The sequence below is a fragment of the Gymnoscopelus braueri genome (assembly GCF_963280865.1).
Source record: "Gymnoscopelus braueri genome assembly, chromosome: 17".
NCBI lineage: Eukaryota > Metazoa > Chordata > Actinopteri > Myctophiformes > Myctophidae > Gymnoscopelus > Gymnoscopelus braueri.
In genome coordinates, this window is record NC_137617.1 from 22,518,295 (window position 1) to 22,537,352 (window position 19,058).

The following is a 19,058-nucleotide window of genomic DNA, read 5'->3' on the forward strand; positions in this document are numbered from 1 at the left end:
GAATTGTTAAGTAAATTACTTATTTTCCTTACATGTTTCTTCAGACAAGTGAGTTCTATGGCAAGAAATTGCATGAACAACATAAAAAATTAAAAGGCTGGGCTTTTTATTGAGGCTTCAAATAAAGTATTCCAGCAAAACACACATGACAGTCTACAGAGTTCACACATTAGGTCAAGAAAGGTCAAGAAATGCATTGACTACATTTTTCATTCAATTTTGGAGGCTGACAAATTTTCAATTAATAAATTGCACAAGCCATGCCAATTAGTTTGAATATAGGACATGACCAAAGTAGCAGGTGTTGTTTTAGAATAGGATTTCCAAGATGGGGATTTTTTTTTATGACAAGGAGCAAAGGATTTCTCAACCCACTTATCACATTCCATGGCTAACATGTTACAATACACATTTCTGAACACATTTAAAAAATGACAAAATGTAGTAAGAAGAGTCTCTGCCACCATTTCCTACAGAATAGCATTACGCTCCATATTATACTGGCTGAACTCTCAAGCAAACATTCTCTTCACGAGAAATAAGCAAGAGGCCAACACCAGCAACCAGGATTCCTTTACATTTTCTAAAAACCAATAATGGGGCTTCACCAAAATAACATTATTGAAACAAAATATAAGTGGACATTGGAGACCTGCAGTCTCGGTTTGCATGTGGACATTCGAGTCATGCAGTGCGGCTTCAACTGCTCCTTGACATACACTGATGAAATAAATGGGCCATAATAAAAACCATGGTCTATAAGCCAATTCAGATACACGATAATCAGGATAACAAAACGACATTTACAGACGAGTGGTTCTGTATAAAAAAAAAGGGGGAAAAAAAGAAAAAATAATGGATCTTGACTATGTTTTAAAGGTCACTCCAACAGCCAATCAGTTAACGCTTACTCCAAGACAAATCTCAACATTTCCAATTGGCTTCAGGGCAGGGTACTTTCACAAATAAAAAAAAGACATAGCATATACTGAATATAAACCAGCCCCCGCTTCACAGACGTATGGGCATTATGTTACATTGCACCATCGACTAACCCTCATCTAACGACAACCCTCAATATATATCCGGATGCTAAATAAAAGAAGGCATATAATATTTCAAGTGATGCAGTAAATTACCGTATGTATACAAAGATTTGACTGGAGTCGCAGTCAAAGAAAAGAGCAAACAAAATGGGGGTCAGGTGAAGTTATACAAGAACAGTCTGCAATATAAAGTTATCATTCATAGAGATGCGTGGATGGATAGATATACATGTATGTGAGAGAGACAGGAGGAGGTTTTGGATTTAGGTGGATGGAGTTTTTAGAGGTCTCCTGCATCCTTATCATCCGTCCGGCGAGATTCTGACCTGCCATTCACGCTATCCTTCCGGTCTCGGTCACGCTCCCTGGATGACCCGTCTCTGGAAGAGCGCTCTCGGTCCCTGGATGACCTGAGAAAAAAGGTATTAACACAAATAGGTTAACCCATTAAAACCGTGAAAGCATCAGTGTCATTTTAGATTTTTGCGTTGGCTATTCAAAAATAGCAGATATACAAGCTTACAGAGCGACACTTTGTGCTGCGAGCTTGTAGATCTATTTTAGAATAATCATGAAAATTTGAATATATATATATATATATTTTTTTAAGCGAACATTTTCAACTCAAATCTTTGCTTCTGGTGGTCCCTGGAACTAAATATTTTGAGATTTTGGGGGTCCTTGACATGAAAAAGGTTGAGAACCTCTGATAAGTTTTTCAGAAAACTGTTGGGATGTAGAAGATGTTTTTTTTTTATCGGCCTCAGGTCTGAATGGGTTTAAGATACCGTCTTGTCTACCGTCAACATTGAAGTAATCAGCCCTAACAGGCTCTAGAGTGAAACAACCGTGGATGAGAGTAGGAGAGTTTAGCTTGAGCGAGTGTCTTTTACTTGTGTCTGGAGTCATGGCTGTGGCTGTGGTGGCGACCTCCGCTCCGGGAGCGAGAGCGACTGCGGTGGCGTCGCCTCCTCTCACTCTCCTTGGAGCGTGATTGGGAGCGGCGTTTGTCCCGTGATGAGGAGCGCGAGCGTCTCCTCCGCCTGTCACGTGAGCGAGACCTGAGGAGAAAAGAGCACATGTGTATTTGTACCACTGATATTCTACGTGTATGGAAACCACAAAATAAAAGCTATAGAGAAATATATTTTTCATTTTATATATTTAAAAAAAAGTCTCAACTTAAAGTTATCAATGGCAGTTGTATTTGTTTGCAATTACACACAGTGTTCACGAGATGGAGTCATACACCTCTACAAAGTCCATACAATAGCCCTTCACTATGTGGTGTCACATGACACCACATTATTCTACTATACTCTGTAACACTATTAGCTCTATATATCCAGGATTTTATCATTAATCCGGATGATATGGTAGTATATTAGCATTGAATAACTTAGCTGTTATTGCCAACACATGCTAGCGTCTATATGCATCGTATCTCAACAGCCTAAAGGTCAGACCATGCACCTTCCTATATTATAAAACAAGAATAATCGCTAAGAGAATATTTGATAGTTGCAATCTGACAAGTTGACAATAAGATGGCGTATCTCTCTTCACCACTGACACCGATACAAATGATTTAACTGTGTGAGATAGTTGAGGGAAATGTACAAACCTTTTTTGCTCTTTGCTGCGTGACCTGGTCCTGTGAAGAGGAAACAAAGATTATGAGTTTGCCAGTAAAGCATTCCACACACACACACACACACACACACACACACACACACACGTTACAAATGAGGACATTAATATAAGAATGTAAAATATTACAACTTCGCCTATAATTACCATCTTTGGTACATTCTTAGTTTGACGTGGTTCAAAACTCCCTGCTCATTTAACAGTAAAAAATCTATATAAATTAAGTGTTTATAAAAATGTGCTGTACCCTGTACTCTTCTTCAATTTCTCCTCCTTCTCCCTCTCTTCTCTCCTCTTCAGACGGTCCTGGTTTCTCTGCTCCTGCTTTTCCACCACAGTTTTCTGTTCCAACATGCAGAATCAGTGAAGTTGGTTCAGATATCAAGCTATACGTTTGACAATATATACCCACAGAACACATTCCTGGTCTGTTTATAAACTTTAGATTTATATATTGAACAAACAACCAACACAGTTTACTGTTTTTATCGTCCTACGGCAAGTGAATAAGTGCAATAGTACAATAAAGTAGTAGCAATTTAAACAGTAGAGTTAGAAGTTAAGCGTCAAGAATCCTTGTTCCCTTGTCAAAACAAAAAGGTGTTGGAAATATTTCTGCACCCAATACTCATGTATAGGGGTGTGCCGATACACTAATTTCATGAAACGATATTGGGCTCACGAAATCGATACGATATATGGCACTTTTTTATTATGAAAATATATGGGGGGGGGGGGGGGGGGAGAAAATGCAAACTTGTAGCTTTTCAGCTACAATAGCCGTTTTGAATCCAAATAGGGCAATAGTGTGACACCTGACCCAAAAAAAACATGTTGTCACCCTTTTCACCTCGGGCTGTTTGCATGCCTGATTATTATGATTGTTTTTTTCAAAACGATATTTTTTTTCCCCAAAACGATACATATCGTCACGAAAACGTATCGCGATATATCGCGGGACGATATATCGGCACACCCCTACTCATGTACATTATAATAAATGCAAGGGGAAAAGAGACAATGTGGGGACAGGCTAGACTTGAGCATACCTTCAGCGCATCCAGTTTCTCTCGGATCTGAATGAAGCCCAGGTGCAGTTTCCCACCAAAGTGGTCGGCCAGGCGACGGTCGTTGTCATGGAGACCCAGGTAAGCGGAGCAGACCTCGCACACCCGCAACTTCTGCTGCTGGAAACTGGAGGCAGGCATGGAGTTCCTGTACTCTTCCTGAGAGGGCAGAGGGTAAGTGTAAGGAGAAGAAATTATAAGATGAGGTTACATTTCTTTGCAACCATGTCCCCATAGCATGGAGGGGATGTCACTGCAGATAATCTGAGACTGGAGGATTTTTTTTTTTAAACATTTGTATCCATGAAGACAAATTGAAGACTTGGCTTTAGTGTACCAGCCTTGTATATGAATAAGATCAGTTCTGTTACTCCAGAGCACCCCCTCACCTCTGCATCCTTCTTCCTGGTGCGGACCTTCTCTACTTCCTGCAGGACTTTCTGGGCCTCGTCCACATTGCCTTCAGCACCCAGCTGCTCAGCCTTGGCCAGGAGCTTCCCGATCTCCTCATTGAGCTCATGGACCTTCTCTGCCTGCAAAGAAAAACAAAGCGCCATGGTCCATTTATTCATGCAATCCAGTTTTACCAAATTTCAAGCAATACAATTTTCAATCAATAGATTAATAGTTTCTTTTCCCCAAACATTTTAGACATTTCTGTCAGCAAAGAGGCGGAAGAGAGATTGAACGAGATTAAACGTGTCTTGAGTCGGACTCCACCCAAGGACATTATGATTATGTGGTCAGCATAACTGGTTGAGCTACCAGGGCAGCTACAGTATATGTGACTAAACCTAATTAACTGAAAGGTATTGTGGTCCATTATTGCCGACGGGGGTACAAGATGTAACTTGTTAGAGCGATAGAGACGGAGAGAGAGACAGACAGACAGACAGAGATGGAGTCATAGAGACGCGGTTTGGCGTTATGTCGTCCAACAGCATTATTAGAGCATGCATTCTGCTCAGCATGTGAAGTAGTGCATAATCAAACTCACAATGCATCACCAGCTTTTTTGCATACATTGCATACATTTGCATACTCTTACCTTAGCAGCCACTTCAGCACTGATCTCTTCTTGCGTCTCAGCCAGACGTTTCTTGGCTAGTTCTGTCCTCCGGTCGCAGTCTGCGATAAAAGATTCCAGGTGATCCACCGCCTTGGGAGGAAAAACAAAAGAAAAAGAGAAGGACTTAGATTCTGAAACCTCCATTTATATTTGGGTAGATAATTACTAATAGGACACTACTTACGTCAAGCTCAAAGAACAGATCCTTGTCCTTGGAAGCAATTTCATAATCTGCCCGAAGTGCCAGGTCGTGGATCTTTGAGCACTCGCCCAGGTCCATACGCTATAAACATGTGTACGCACACACACACACATAAAAAGAAAACCAAAATTAATTACATCGTTTACAAAAATTAAATTGATAGATGGATCTGACATTTAAAGTAGCAGTTTGTGATACTTTCTTCCCACACAATAAATCTATTGATCGTCTTGAGGCTATAACCATACAAGCAAGGCATGCATGAGTGCTCTTTAAAATTTCGAATTTCAATGACAGCATACTGGTTTTTTTTAGAAGGTCGCATTTGAGATCCATTGACCTCAAATGTGCAACACCTTTCAGAAGGTTAATTTCAATAAGCATATTCAGACCTCAGTGGTTGCCTACTAGTACTTACAGTTCCAGACAGGATGTCATGAGGACAGCAGTTCAGCAGATGGCTTTTGCAGACCCGTTCGTCTGAGAACTTGACCCTCTGGCGCGTCTCGTCCCCTGAAACAGTCCAAAAAACAGCCAATGAGAATGACCTCACATACTTGTTAGTAGGAGCGAGGTATCCAATGCTTTCTATTCTGTTACTGTGCTCGGACTACGGCAGAGGGGCAGAAAAAATAAAATGTGACTAAGACAGGTATATTTTAAGATCTTCTGTCCACCACATAGCCAGGTGAAAATCCATACACTGGGTGTCATGTCTTACAGTCTGAATGCAACGTTCTATTAACAATAGAGAAAATTAAACTTGCATTTAGGATGAACTGTAAGAAGCCAAATGTTTCTGCTAGCCAACATCGGACTACTAATTACGTCAGTAATGTGACCAGCTTACGGTTGGCAGATGGCCATACTGGTCTGGGATATTTCCTGTCAGTCTTGGTGCTTACCTCAGCCAAGCCTCTCTTCATGAATAATGTGTAACATTAGAGCCTCTACCAAGTTTAGCTTGTGATAACAGTTGAACCTTACAGTAGTAGGCTTGGGATATAGGTAGATGGATCTAAAGTCACAGTATGGGAACATCACAAATTAACAAAACAACAGTGTGACTCTGACTGTGACGTGTATCAATGGGATCTTTATGCAACAGCTGTAATTGACTAGATGGGGGGAAAAAGACCTTGCTTATAGAAAATGTGATAAGAGGTGTAAACATTCCAGAAATTTTGCTCCAGCCAAGTCAGTCCTTTACTGATATGGAACATTGAAAAGAAATCAATAAAAATAAATATGAATAAAACCAAGGAAAAAAGTTAGTTTATACACACTGCGATCTGCACCATATACTGTACCCATCTGCATCTTCAAGACCTCAGCTGCAGAATTTTAAACCCGCTGTAGGAAAGTATAAATGGGAACTGTTTTCTTGCCCATACCTGTAGTAAGAAGTTGGGAGTCATACACAAGTCAGATTGTAAATGATCTGTGCAAAGTTTTTTTTTTAATTCTTTATTTTTTTTGTTTTGATTGATATTTTCTTTTTAAAACAGACGTCTAAAAGGAACAATGAACTGCTCCTGTTCAGCGCGACCAGACGTCATAGCTCAGGCTGCATACACTACTCCAAATTGTACTTCTAGTGCCACTTGAAGATTCTTTTTTTTAGCCATTTGTGAGATATGAAATATAGGCTACAAAAACTTCCGGAAGGCAAACATATTGTTTGGATATTCATCATAACAGCTTTAAAAATCATGTGTGACTCACGGCTCGATGAACATGAGGCTTTCTGCAACTCCTTTGCAGATTGATGTAGGCTGGCAAAGATACACTGAACCTTTATGAATAAAATAAAGGGGCCACAATTGTTCAGTTTGTATGCAACATATGCATGGGAAGAATTTAATATTAATCTCAACACACATACACCCACAAACGCACAACACAAACTTGCATACTCTATAATGAACTAATCTTAGCTTGCTGAAGAGTCTTTCTCATCAATCTCTTGTTTTCAAGTGGGTTGGGCTATTAATAAAGTTGTCATTGCTTGCTCATGACCAGAGACTTGACAGCTGTATCTGTCTTTTTAATGTTTGTATCCAAATAGCTGCTATAAGCAATTTCTGGATTTCACATACAATGAAAGCAACCATGGCCACTATATTACTGATAACCATTAGTGACTGATTGATTAGTAAATATACAAAGTATATATTGTTTTCACTGTCAGTGTTGGCAGATGTATGACAATTTACACACTGTACGATCAAGAATGCAAAATAAAGAAAAAGCCCAAATGCACGATCATTTTGTCATATCGCAAAAAGGTGCATGCATATGCTAAATCCCCTGCTGCTGATTCGGGATCCGGTTTGGCTTTTCACAGTAAGTCAGTAAATGTGACCATAGATTCCAAGGTTTAGTCACAACATTATGGCCGATACAATCCAGTTCCGTTTAGAGCTTTCATCCCCAATAGTTGACCATCTTTTTAAACATAGAAGACAGAAGAAGATAGTGTCAGACCATTTAAATTAAGCAGAGTTGTCTGCTGACAATAAAGATGTAAGTTTCCTTTACTTATTGATAAGATCCATGTATGGAACCTCGCTCATTTGTTGTAACATTATCGGCGAGTCGGGTAGGAGCGGAGGCTTATCTTATTACCAGCTGCTCGCAGGCCGATACTAAACATCACTAGAAAAACAGTCAAACTCATAGCGCTAGCTATAATGGACACAAACATTAAATCCAAAACCCTTGAAGAGAACTGGCTAATTGGATCAACAGACACTGAAACAGCCGCCTCAAGTCCAAGTCCACCCATTCATGCACTGTTTTGTCCACCACTCCACACGCCAACACAAGCGAGCCTTTTGCAATGGCTCCATCTTTGCTAAGTGGCTAGCAGCAGCTAGCACTGTGCTGCAACAACTCACCATCCCTCGCAGTTCCCATGAGTTGGTCGAGCAAAGCTCTCATTTGAGCCTGGGCAGACATGGCCGCGGGGTCTTGCTGCTCCGACGCGAAGAAACTCAGGATACCAACAACGGTTGTTTTTTGTATTTCAAAGAGTGTGAAACGGGTCAGAAGAATGTTTACTCCTCCAAGCGACAACTGGACGTTCGCAGCTCCTTGAAGCCAGCAGGACTCTCCAGCTTCCGGTTGGTTAATGTGGAGAAATGACGTGATATCCTATTATGCCAAATCTCGTGCAGCGTCAGGCCACGCGAGGTTTACAACCAGCCATGGTATGTGTGTGCGACTGTGCGTGTGTGGGCGCGCGCGGGCGCGTGTGTGTGTGTGTGTGTGTGTGTGTGTGTGTGTGTGTGTGTGTGTGTGTGTGTGTGTGTGTGTGTGTGTGTGTGTGTGTGTGTGTGTGTGTGCGTGCGTGTTTGTGTGTGTTTGCGTGTGTGTGCGTGTACGTGTGCGTGTGTGTGTGTGTGTGTTACCGGATACGGATACGGTAGACAGGCCTCGTGACCAGCGTTGCCGTGTCCGCTTATTATAAGCAACGTTGAGCTGGTTTTTCTGTAAAGTTGCTTGTAAATATTTGTGGTTGCGGTTTTGTTTCTAAACGTGTACTTGCTTGCTTCCACATTTTTTGATAAAATATTTTCATGAAAGGGTTTTGTGCCAGCCAGCGAACATTTGTGTTGTTAGAATGTTTCAAAAAAAAATCCAAATATTCCACATTTTATTTCAAGAGCGTTTGAAAATAGCAGATCTACAAGCTCGCGATGCGACGCGCCATGTGAGCTTGTAGATTTTAAAGCGCTGCCTCAAGTGGCCTAAGTCGCTTCTTTTGGGCTTGTATTCCTAGACCTGGTTGCTTGTTTCTTTCGCGTAACCTGGCAACGTTGCGCGTGACGCGAGGTAGGCGTACAGTGTGTTTGTTTTGTTTACGCATCCGAGCCTGAGCTTGCTGGACAGTGTAGAGTTGGTATTTGGCTGTTTGTACGTAGGCCTACTGGCTACTGGCTAGCCCTCGTAGCTTGCCACAAAAGACGGCAGTGGGAAAATAAAGTAAGAAAACATATACTTTATGAAAAAAAAACACTGTAAATGTGTTGAAGTTTAAATGCTGGGGATTTGGAGCCCAGACAATATTTACGCTGTTCATCCTGATAGCATCTGTTGAATAAGTAAGTTAGTTAGTTACCAAATTAGCTTGCTAACATAGCTCGCTAACCACCACCAAGTTACTTAATCAGACGAGTGGTCAACTGTTACTGTACACATTCTCACTAGTAAAGTAAGAAATTGTAAGGTGACATTTCAAAAGATTGAAGTCATTTAGGTGGTAGAAATGAATGGTTATAAGGTAGCTGATTTGTAAGGCGATGAATGGAGTGGAATACTGTCATGCCCCTCTGGCTACAGAACAAATAATAGGTTTTGCTGGGACATGAGTGATAGTCATGGGTTTGTTGTTGTCCTTGCTGAGAAATCTCTGGAGTCAGTGCTGGCAAGTCTGAATAGGTTTCAAAACCACAAAGACTAGTGCAGTAGAACTAGCTGGACCTGCTGCCACTGCTCTGATTGTTTTGATTTATATCTCCATGAATGCCAAAAGGTGTATTTGCAGCTTGTAGCTTTATTATCACCAAAGGCTGGCATAGTGTACATGGGTTTGGGGTCTTGAATAGAACAGACATGGTCTCATGTGAGGTTAACTGATGCTTTTTAGAGCTGCCATTCAAAACCGTCAGCATTTATTCAGTGCAGAAGATGGTGATGATTTTATTATGAGCCGTTTTCTTCTACTCTAACCTCCATCCTTACTTCTTATTCCATGACCATGACAACAAGCTCCATAGGTTGTACCACGATGGAGACCACTGACCACGCCACAGAAGCTGACCCTCTGAAGACGGGGCCAGATCAGGATGGTGCAGAGGCAGGAATAGCACCATCAGCCACTGAGCTGAAGAGGAAGGGCTGCGGAAAAGGCTCAGGCTTTGCCAAATTGACCCATTGGAGGACTGCGATTTTCTTTCTCTCCCTGTTCCTCTGTCTGACCATCGTGTTTGCATTCTCCTTCATCATTCCTTGTCCTGTCAGACCGCAGTATCTCACAGCCTGGAACAGGTCATTCCCCCAAGCAAGTGAGGACATGGCAGAGAGAGGCCTGCAGCCATACACCCAAACACTATATTGTTCTACTGACATTTACTCTGCTTCCTCGGCTGATTGTACTCTGTTCTCCATTATAGCCACCTACGATTTCCTCGCCTTTGAAGATGCCAGCAAAGACAAAGTAATGGACATCCTGTTTGTCCGGAAGGACAGAGAAGGCAATCAGAATGTTACGTGTGGCAAGGGTATGGGAATATTCTGAAACTTCTAAATCTGAATCTAAATGTTTGCACAAACATTCAAGAAATGTGTTGTTGAGTTGCTGGCATGGACAGATTCAATATCAGACCCCAACATGATAAAAGTGTTATGAAGCAAAGAGTAAAAACTAAAAAAAATAATATGGCCATTGGCCAACTTATCTGTTGTATTACTAAGGCTACTGTGTGAAATTCATGTACACTCCTTGTATGTTTCAGATGTGGCCTCGCCGTGCCTGTTTGTGACAGCGGTGTCAGGGACAGATGGAGAGACTGTGTGGGAGCTTCCGTTGGCACCTGAGTTCCACTGGGCCCAATGTGGTTTGGACGCAGAGACAGACAGGGGCTGGCACTGCCTCGTGTCGCACTCTGATCAGCTCACAGCCATTGACAAACACACCGGTAAGTGACAAATTCTGCTGCATGTGTCTATTATTTGTACTTTAAACCAATGGTTCTCAGTTGGTTTTACACTAAGAACCGAATTTCGGATTGACCAAGTCAGGAACAGGTTGTTTGTCCATGATCCTGTCAAAACATCTAATTGAGGAACAATGCTTGTCAACTCCTGTTATTGCATTTTAGGATGATTTAATCCTTCATCACCCACTGACTCAGTTCCACATGCCTCACTTCCTGCCACAAATATGTGTAGTCACCGTGACAGATATAATGATGAACTGCATCATACTTGGTCAGCTGAAAGTAGATAATGAAATTAAATGTATTCTCGTGGCCCATCCCTCATGGATTATATGACACCTTTTCAGGCAGTTACAATATTTAAAACAAATGATACACTGGTTAGTGGTTACCGGTATTGCTGATCATATACAACCAATACCGATCGAATTATGGGAATATAGGAAATAAGCTTATGCTTTCAGCACCTTTTGTGTTTTCTGATATTATCTTGATCATGTATTTGAAGTCTGGACCCAGTAGCAGAAGTTTTTGAAATGCATGTGAAATCCACGGACGGAAAGCTTTACTAGAAAGATGTAGAAAAAATTTATACATTTTTATCTACGGTTCCACCAAAGCTGTGCAAAGCTTACCTACTGTAGCTGCCTATTTCCCTTTGACATTGCCAACCATTGCCGCCTAGACATTTGCTATGGGTTTACCTGATGTAAGATTCAGACTTTATTGTAACTTTCACATCAGAGGTTTACAGATGTAAAAGGGCCAGGCCATTCTTTCTCTGACAAGCTCCTAACATTTAGCAGTTTTAAGGAAAGAGTTATAATTGTAAAGAACAGAGAATGAAAGACACAAGGAAAGAAAGTCAGATAAGTTCATGGTTAAAATACAATGAGGCAGAAATGCTTCTTGTGCAAGTAGAGAAACATTTGTAGCAGATATAAATAGCAACAGATATTTAATCACTATCTCTTGTGCAGGTGAGACATCACATTTCAATTTAAGATAAAAAGCAATTAACTTCATATCCTGTAATTGTTGTTGCTGCTCCTTAGTTATTGTAAGACAAGTCACTGTGGATAACAGTGTTAGGTGAGTGCGTTGAATGTAAAGCATGAACTGAGTGCTGTCTCTGTTTTGTTAGGTACTGTCAGGTGGCAACAGCCTCATCCTCCAGGGTTGAGCAGCACTCTGCCTGTTCTCAGTATCCCTGATCTGGATGGTGATGGCGTCAGGGATGTAGCTCTGGTGGCCCCTGGAGCCATGAAGGTTAACACCAATAATTTCTGTCATTAGAGCTAGTTATGACCACAGGGATTCCGCCAGACCAGTTCAGTCTCTAGGCGCACCACTGAGACCGAATTAGACTAAACATCAAATTAAATGTTTAAAATAAGAGCGTAGTTGACCTGTAATATGCATATGTTTTGTTTTCTCTGTCGCTAAGTGTGAACCCATAGTCATATTATATATTGTATCACTATTGAGATATTTTGCATTACTATTCAGGTATGACATTTTTTCTGTATTATGCACCACGTGCACAGGCACGTTCACCCCCATCCAGTAGCACTACATTGTTGTATTTTCATTCTTCTACTTAATGTCTTTTTACTTATTTATTTAGTTTTGTTTCAGTGTATTGTTTTGTTTTCTTCGTATTGTGTTGTAATTTCAATTTAACATAATTATCCTCGACATCCAATCTATGGGAGTGCCTGGATATGCAGAAAATGCGAAGCATTGAGGACACTGGACAGTGTCTTTTGTCAGAGTATAAATCAACAGAAAAGCATCCATTCAGTATTAACTGTCTGCTGTCATGCCTGCAGACACAGCTGGTGATCCTCTCAGGGAAGACAGGGACCCAGGTCGGATCCGAGGTACTTCTCGATTCATCAGAGACAGACAGACATCTTCTGCACTCCACTGCCAAAGGTTCTCACTATGTACTGTTTCAGAGAGGTTAGTGAGACCTGCCAATTTAGTGCTGTTTTCCTACGAAACAAATGAACATTCTAACAATAACATTATGCTTTGCTTTTGATTTGCATTGATTTTGTGTCGATTTGGGGGTCATGTATACTGATTAGAATTCAACTGATTTCAGTCCCCATTTCGACCATTGTGTATTCATGTTTGTATACAGTTGATGGCAGTATTGAGTTGTCCTGTATTTGCTCTCAGATACTGGCTTGTATGGCCTGGCCCTTTGGAGGATTGCTGCCAAGGCTAAAGCAGGCATAGAGACGGGCCTCAAAAAGGACCAACGCTGGGAAAGCAAAGCCAGTAACACCACTGGCCTTGTACCTGTCTATGAGTAAGAGACAGTCACAAACCTCCATCGATTGTTTGATTGCAATTATGCAATGTCTTTAGCCAGAGGCTTGTGTTGTTGTCGTTGCTGTTTTTTTAGAATCAAGAATCAAGATTCAAGAAGGTTTTATATGTCACTCACTTATAGTAGACATGTTGTACAAGTAGCGAAATGTTGGTTCGGCATGTCCGCAAGACTGTGCAAAAACAGCAGCAGCATGAAATATAAAAAGATGATGCTGAGTTTCCATGAAAAAAAGCACAAGGCAAGAAAAGTACAAGAATGACCCACACACACACACAAGGAAATCTAGCAGCAAATAACCTTAGCAGCAGGGGGGAGTAATTCAGCATTATATATAGCAGCAATTCCCAACCTGTGGGCAGTGATTTCTCAAATGGGCCCTGAAATAATTGACAAAACATTAAAATATACTGTATTTAAAAAACAGGCTGTATTTGTTATTTACTGTAAAACCTTGAAAAATTATTAATACCAATAAATAAGAACTTAAAGTATACTACGTTGGTTCTGTTGATCCAAGCTGGAACACAATTGATTGGTTGATAATTAAAATAAACATGATCTGAAAATGCACAGGGCCCATCCATCTGACCATGGCAGCCAAATGGCTGCTGTGTTAAGTGGTCAGGACGCTTTTGAGAATTTCAAGTGGGCCCTGATCCAGTGGGAACCACTGATACTGTATATAGAATTAGTGATAAGATATATACATTCCTATGCATCGTCAGTGTTGTGTGCACTAATGTATTATACATCTATTCATATAGAAAGCATGTGTGCACCTTTACATGTGCTCCATATTATCCATACGTGCATTCGGGTGTATGTTGTTTACAGTACGTTTCTTACGTTGTGTAGTAAGGCAGTGCATGTAACAGTTTACTATGCCAGTGGTTCTCAAACATTTTCGTGTCAAGGACTGTGATAAGTATTTGGCTGCGGATCCCCATTAGAAAAGATTTTGTGTCTGGGACCCTCATAATAACATTTTCAAGATGATTCCAAATCTCCCCCCCCCCCCCCAAAACAATAACCGATCTACAAGCATCAAGTTCACAACGCAGTGCGGTCTGAGCCTGTAGATCAGCTATTTTTGAATAGCCGAAGTATAAAATAGAGTTAAAGTAGTTAAACTGATTTTTATGCTATATTAAATCATTTTAAACTTTGAGAACCACTGTGCTACACCACGTCCTATGTACTTTTTAAAGGACAAAGAACTGTCCACTTCCTTTTATTTTGATTTTTAACAGTTAAAGAGAAAGACAGCAAGACGGCACAGGTGAAACACTAGAGATATACTTGGATACTACTGGAAGGATTTGATCTGACGCTACACAGTAAAGTCCTCTGGTCCATTTGAGGCTCTGTGCCTCCAATTTCAAGGTGACCTGTTAATGCGCCGGTAGACTAACTTAAGGCTGGTCTAAACGCAAGCGCTTCTCTCTGTGCGTAAGATAGCAGTGCACCCTGTTTGCTCCAGACCACACCTCATTTTGAGACCAGCACGCCCATGGAATATGAACTTGCTGCTTTGCGCCGGGTGGAAGATTGGGCCTTGAGTGTTTTACTGTGCAGTAGAAGAAGTGGGGTTCAGGAGGCGAGCGTCTTCAAAGCTATGACATTGAAACATAATGTGATTCTCTCTCTTTGTCAGGTCACGCTCAGTGAGACATGTGCTGATGATGGGGAAAAAAGACAATCCATCCGACCTGCTGCTGGTGACTGCAGAGGAAGTGGTACTGATCGATGGAAGCACTTTGCAGCCACTGTGGAGGAAAAATACCAGCGCAGTGCTGAGGTACCATAGTGGATTCTTTCTTTAAAAAATATTGATGGTTTTAATCAAACACATACTCAGTATTGGAGATTAAGGGAAATAAATAAGCTATCTTCTCATTTATTCAGGGAGCCCTCCTTTGGTCACTTCAACAAAGATGGGATTCTTGATATAGTGATTGAGGAGGACATCGGAAATGGCACAGATAGGGTACGTTGGGTTTAAAGAGGCCAAACCTGCCACCGTGTGATAAAACAGTCTTTTCTTTGCTTTATCCTGTTTCTTTTTTGTTTTCTCACTGCAACCACAGGTTTCTACTTTTGACCACAGGTCAACTCCACTTGGGTTTAGTGCCGTGCTAAAGGGGGTTACTTTGACATTAATTGTTGAGTGAAGGTAGACAGCACCACCGAAGGAACTAAGGGTTTGACTCCTTCGCAGTGCATCGGGCTTGGCTGGGCGCTCCAATGAACACAATTGTCCGTGTTCGTGGATGGGAAGCCAGCAGGGGAGGGCGATCCATGTCACTGCACTAGCGACTCCTACAGAGTTGGTCAGAGTGCCTGTTCAGTGAGGTGCCGGATCTGAGAGGAATGGCGTGTTCCCCGCATGCATTATGTCCTTCCGGTTAAACGCTTCACTGTCAGATGCAGGCAAATCCATGTGTATCGGAGGAGACACGTAGTTATCTAACACCCTCCCACATGACCAACTGTAGGGGTTAGCAGTGGCAGTGACTGCATGTGAGGGGAAAATTGGTAATTGGTATCACAACTGTATTGGGTGAAAAGGGGGGGGGGGATACCGTAGACAAACCGTGTGTGAATATGAACTTGTCTTTAATTAGTTGGCGATTCTGGATGGGACGTCAGGTGGTGTGCTGTGGGAAGTCAAGCTGATGGCCAGTCCCAACTCCCCTAGACCAGCCTCAGTCAACACCATCAACTCCTTCTCTGTCTTCATGTTCTGGGGCATGATGCCATCAGAGACCAACACCTCTGTGAGTGTTGGGCCAGAGTCTGTTATGGATTCCTCCTGGATTACACAGCAAAAGTCATTCAGAATGAGCCAATTCTAAAATATTACATATTGAAGATTATAATTTATTAAAGTAATTGATTAGAATTTAAATATTTGATTATATCACGTAATGGTTTTCTTTGGTCAGTATTTTGCAGCCCTAGATATAACTATATAATTGTTATTAATCATTATTATATTATCATCATTAACATGTAAATTAGATGTTTAGCATGGGTCATACATTTTGCCAGACACTGACTTTTTAAATGCATGTTCTCCAGCTACCATTGACTGAGGACCGTCGATCCTACATGCTGCATCCACACTATTCAAAAGTCCTTTTAGAGTCAACCAATATCATGGACCACATCATTGCATTTAAAGGTGAGTCTGATTACTGTTTGTTTGTTTGTTTGATTTGTCTTATTATTAATAATATTGTTGTTAAAGTATGTGTTAAATAGCTCTTTTCTGATAGTTATCAGTGCTATACAGTGTTCGTTCAGTAACAATTTACTGCCACCGGTGCCCACACACCCGCGGACATCAGACACAGATATCAGTGGTGTTTCGGCTCACGGAAACCGTCAGTCGGAATTGACACTTGGCACTGTACACCCTTTGGTCATCTCACACACACACACATACACACACACACACACAGTCACACAGACACACAGACACACAGACACACACACACACACACACACACACACACACACACAGTTATGCATAGTCTACACTACTGTGGCGAATACCTTGCATGACACTGTGCTGTGTGTGTACAGAATGTATAAAGTACAATATTTGATCTGTCCTTATCTCAGCCACATTGTTGGAGCGCGGGCGCCATGCCTGCTACATCCTGCTGACGGGTCCACAGGGTGGCGGGGGAGCTGAGGGCACCGTGGCCCTCAGTAAGAGGAAGCTGAAGCAGGATATTCCCAACAGCAGGGTCCTACGCATTGGCAGCGGGAGCAGCTCAGAGAGCAACGACGAAATTAAAGAGGTGTTCCAAAGACTCCGCTTCAGTGAGGACTGACAGCACTACCGTTTACATATACTACCAAACATCCATTAATGTCGCAACCAAAATAGCGTAGTAACAATCTGTAGTGTGGCTACATTTTACATTTAACCCATTAAGACCGGGAACGCATCTGTGTGTCATTTTTTGATTTCTTTGGCTATTCAAAAATAGCAGATCTACAAGCTCATAGCTCGGCACTGAGTGCCGCGCTATGAGCTTGTAGATCTGCTATTTTTGAAGAAAAAAATCTTGGATTATATATTTTTTAAAGCGAACATTTGTAAAATATTTAGTTCCAGGAAGATTTGAGTTACAAATGTCTGCCAAAAAAAAAGGAAAACAAATCTAATATTTGCACAAATTTACATGATTTTTCAAAAATAGCAGATCTACAAGCTCATATTTTTGAATAGCCAAATAAATCTTAAAATGACACAGATGCGTTCCCGGTCTTAATCGGTTAACATAAAACACAGAGTGACTGCCTTACAACTGCTGTCAGCCAAACCAATTCCTTTTGTTGTTTCAACCAAACCAATTCCTTTGTTGTTTAGCGTGCTCAAGTTGACTTCAAATTAGAATACGATTTTGGGGGCGCCCGGTGGATCACCGAGTAAGAGCGCATACCACATAAATAAGGCTATACTCCTTCCCACAGCTGGCCCTGGTTCAAATCCGACCCGACCCGTGGCACTTTTCTGCATGTCACCTCCACACTCTCTCCCACCTTTCCTGTCCATCTCTCACTGTCCGAAATAAAGAAGACATGCAAAAGAATGATATTAAAGAAATTAGAATAGGATTTGCCAGGCATTGCTTCATAGCATGCTGAATGTAGACATGCTGTTTTAAGGTCAACCTTATCTACTGTTTGCAACGCTAGACGACACCCTGCTATGGTGTCAGCGTTCAGACTGCCTTCTGACAATCCAACTACACACGACTGCTGTTCTCTTACTGTTACTGTACATCATTCATTGAGATGACTTGACTTGCTTTATTGTTTCCTTGCACTTTTGAGCGTAAATGCTCTGTTGGCAACAAGTGTCTCTGAGAGCTGGAATAATATGAATATATGGATCTATGCAACAGATAGTTGCACTATGCTTTAAAAGGCAGCCAAATCATGCCAGTACACAGTGTCACTGTTTATGTGTGTTTTAAGTTACAACACCCTTAACCCTTTGGGGTCTCACATTTTGTTTTAAAATGCAAATTTTGGTCATGGGTGTTCTGGCCGACTTGCACAAGTACACAAATAAGGGCTATAGTTTTATTTCGGGTGTCCTGGGACTTTATAGACCAATTGAAATTAGATGGTAAATGTTAACTGATTGTTGGTATATGGTACCAGAGGTTCATCATTGTTTTTACAACTGAGTTGAAGAATGTATTTTTTTTTTTTTAAATGGATTTTACATTCAGAGAAATGGTAGCCTTATACTGTTTTAGAGGGTACTGTAGATTAGAGGACATAAGGTACTTCCTTAATCCAAGATGCTGTAACTATAATTAAGTCTTTTGATGCACACTGTCAGAACTGTTTAGGTTATGCCTAAACAGCTCCTTCTAAAGGTTGGTCCGTTTTCTTACCCTTGAACATGCTTTTAACATTTTGTGGGGTATTTTTTAATATATATTTTGCCATATATTAATATATTGAACCTGTGGAACAGGCTCACGCTGTAGCTGTCTTTTCCCTCGGTTTTGACTAGATTTCTGTTTGAATTTTGGCAATAAACAAACTAATGTTAAATTAATGAGACTGATTCATTCATTGAATTTGTATCATGGCAGTCACAGGACTTTAGATTGATCTATTATGATTATGTTGTGTAGCTGCAAATCGTCTGAGCTTGTATGATAATTTCACCCTCTTTTACACCTGTAAACTTGTGATCTGACAAAAAAAACTTGAACTAGTTGAAGTTGAAGGATGTGAGAGCACAAAGAAGTTGGACGAAGTGGGTAGTGGTGGACAAAGTACTCAACCCCAATACTTGAGTCAAAGAATAGATACTTGTGGTCAAATATTACTCAACACTCAACTACAAGTGAAAGTTGCCGGATTTGTCCCTGAATTAGTAAGCTAGTAAAGCTACTGGAATACTAAATGTAATTTTGTTT

General features: G+C 41.1%; 2 protein-coding genes across 9 annotated transcripts; one reads left to right on the forward strand and one right to left on the reverse strand.

The window, feature by feature from the left end:
- Positions 1-84: 84 nt before the first annotated feature.
- luc7l (LUC7-like) lies at positions 85-8,144 on the reverse strand. Of its 8 annotated transcripts, none has more exons than XM_080455495.1 (12): positions 7,935-7,999; positions 6,760-6,829; positions 6,345-6,428; positions 5,453-5,547; positions 5,017-5,115; positions 4,812-4,922; positions 4,153-4,296; positions 3,746-3,922; positions 2,944-3,038; positions 2,671-2,700; positions 1,940-2,107; positions 85-1,456 (listed from the first exon to the last, which is right to left on the reverse strand). In XM_080455495.1, the coding sequence occupies exons 3-12, from the start codon at positions 6,352-6,354 to the stop codon at positions 1,327-1,329; spliced, it is 1,059 nt and encodes a 352-aa protein (XP_080311621.1). In that variant the 5' UTR covers positions 6,355-6,428; positions 6,760-6,829; positions 7,935-7,999; the 3' UTR covers positions 85-1,326. The 8 variants fall into 8 exon arrangements, with proteins under 8 accessions (XP_080311621.1, XP_080311620.1, XP_080311619.1 ...); XM_080455494.1 differs by having other exon boundaries at positions 6,333-6,428; XM_080455493.1 differs by having other exon boundaries at positions 6,321-6,428.
- Positions 8,145-8,904: 760 nt separating this feature from the next.
- fam234a (family with sequence similarity 234 member A) lies at positions 8,905-18,690 on the forward strand. Its single transcript, XM_080455215.1, has 12 exons — positions 8,905-9,021; positions 9,808-10,103; positions 10,212-10,319; positions 10,554-10,736; positions 11,902-12,026; positions 12,590-12,722; positions 12,945-13,077; positions 14,756-14,899; positions 15,007-15,088; positions 15,726-15,878; positions 16,183-16,285; positions 16,729-18,690. Exons 2-12 carry the CDS (start codon positions 9,827-9,829, stop codon positions 16,941-16,943), a joined length of 1,656 nt encoding a protein of 551 aa, XP_080311341.1. The 5' UTR covers positions 8,905-9,021; positions 9,808-9,826; the 3' UTR covers positions 16,944-18,690.
- Positions 18,691-19,058: the final 368 nt, after the last annotated feature.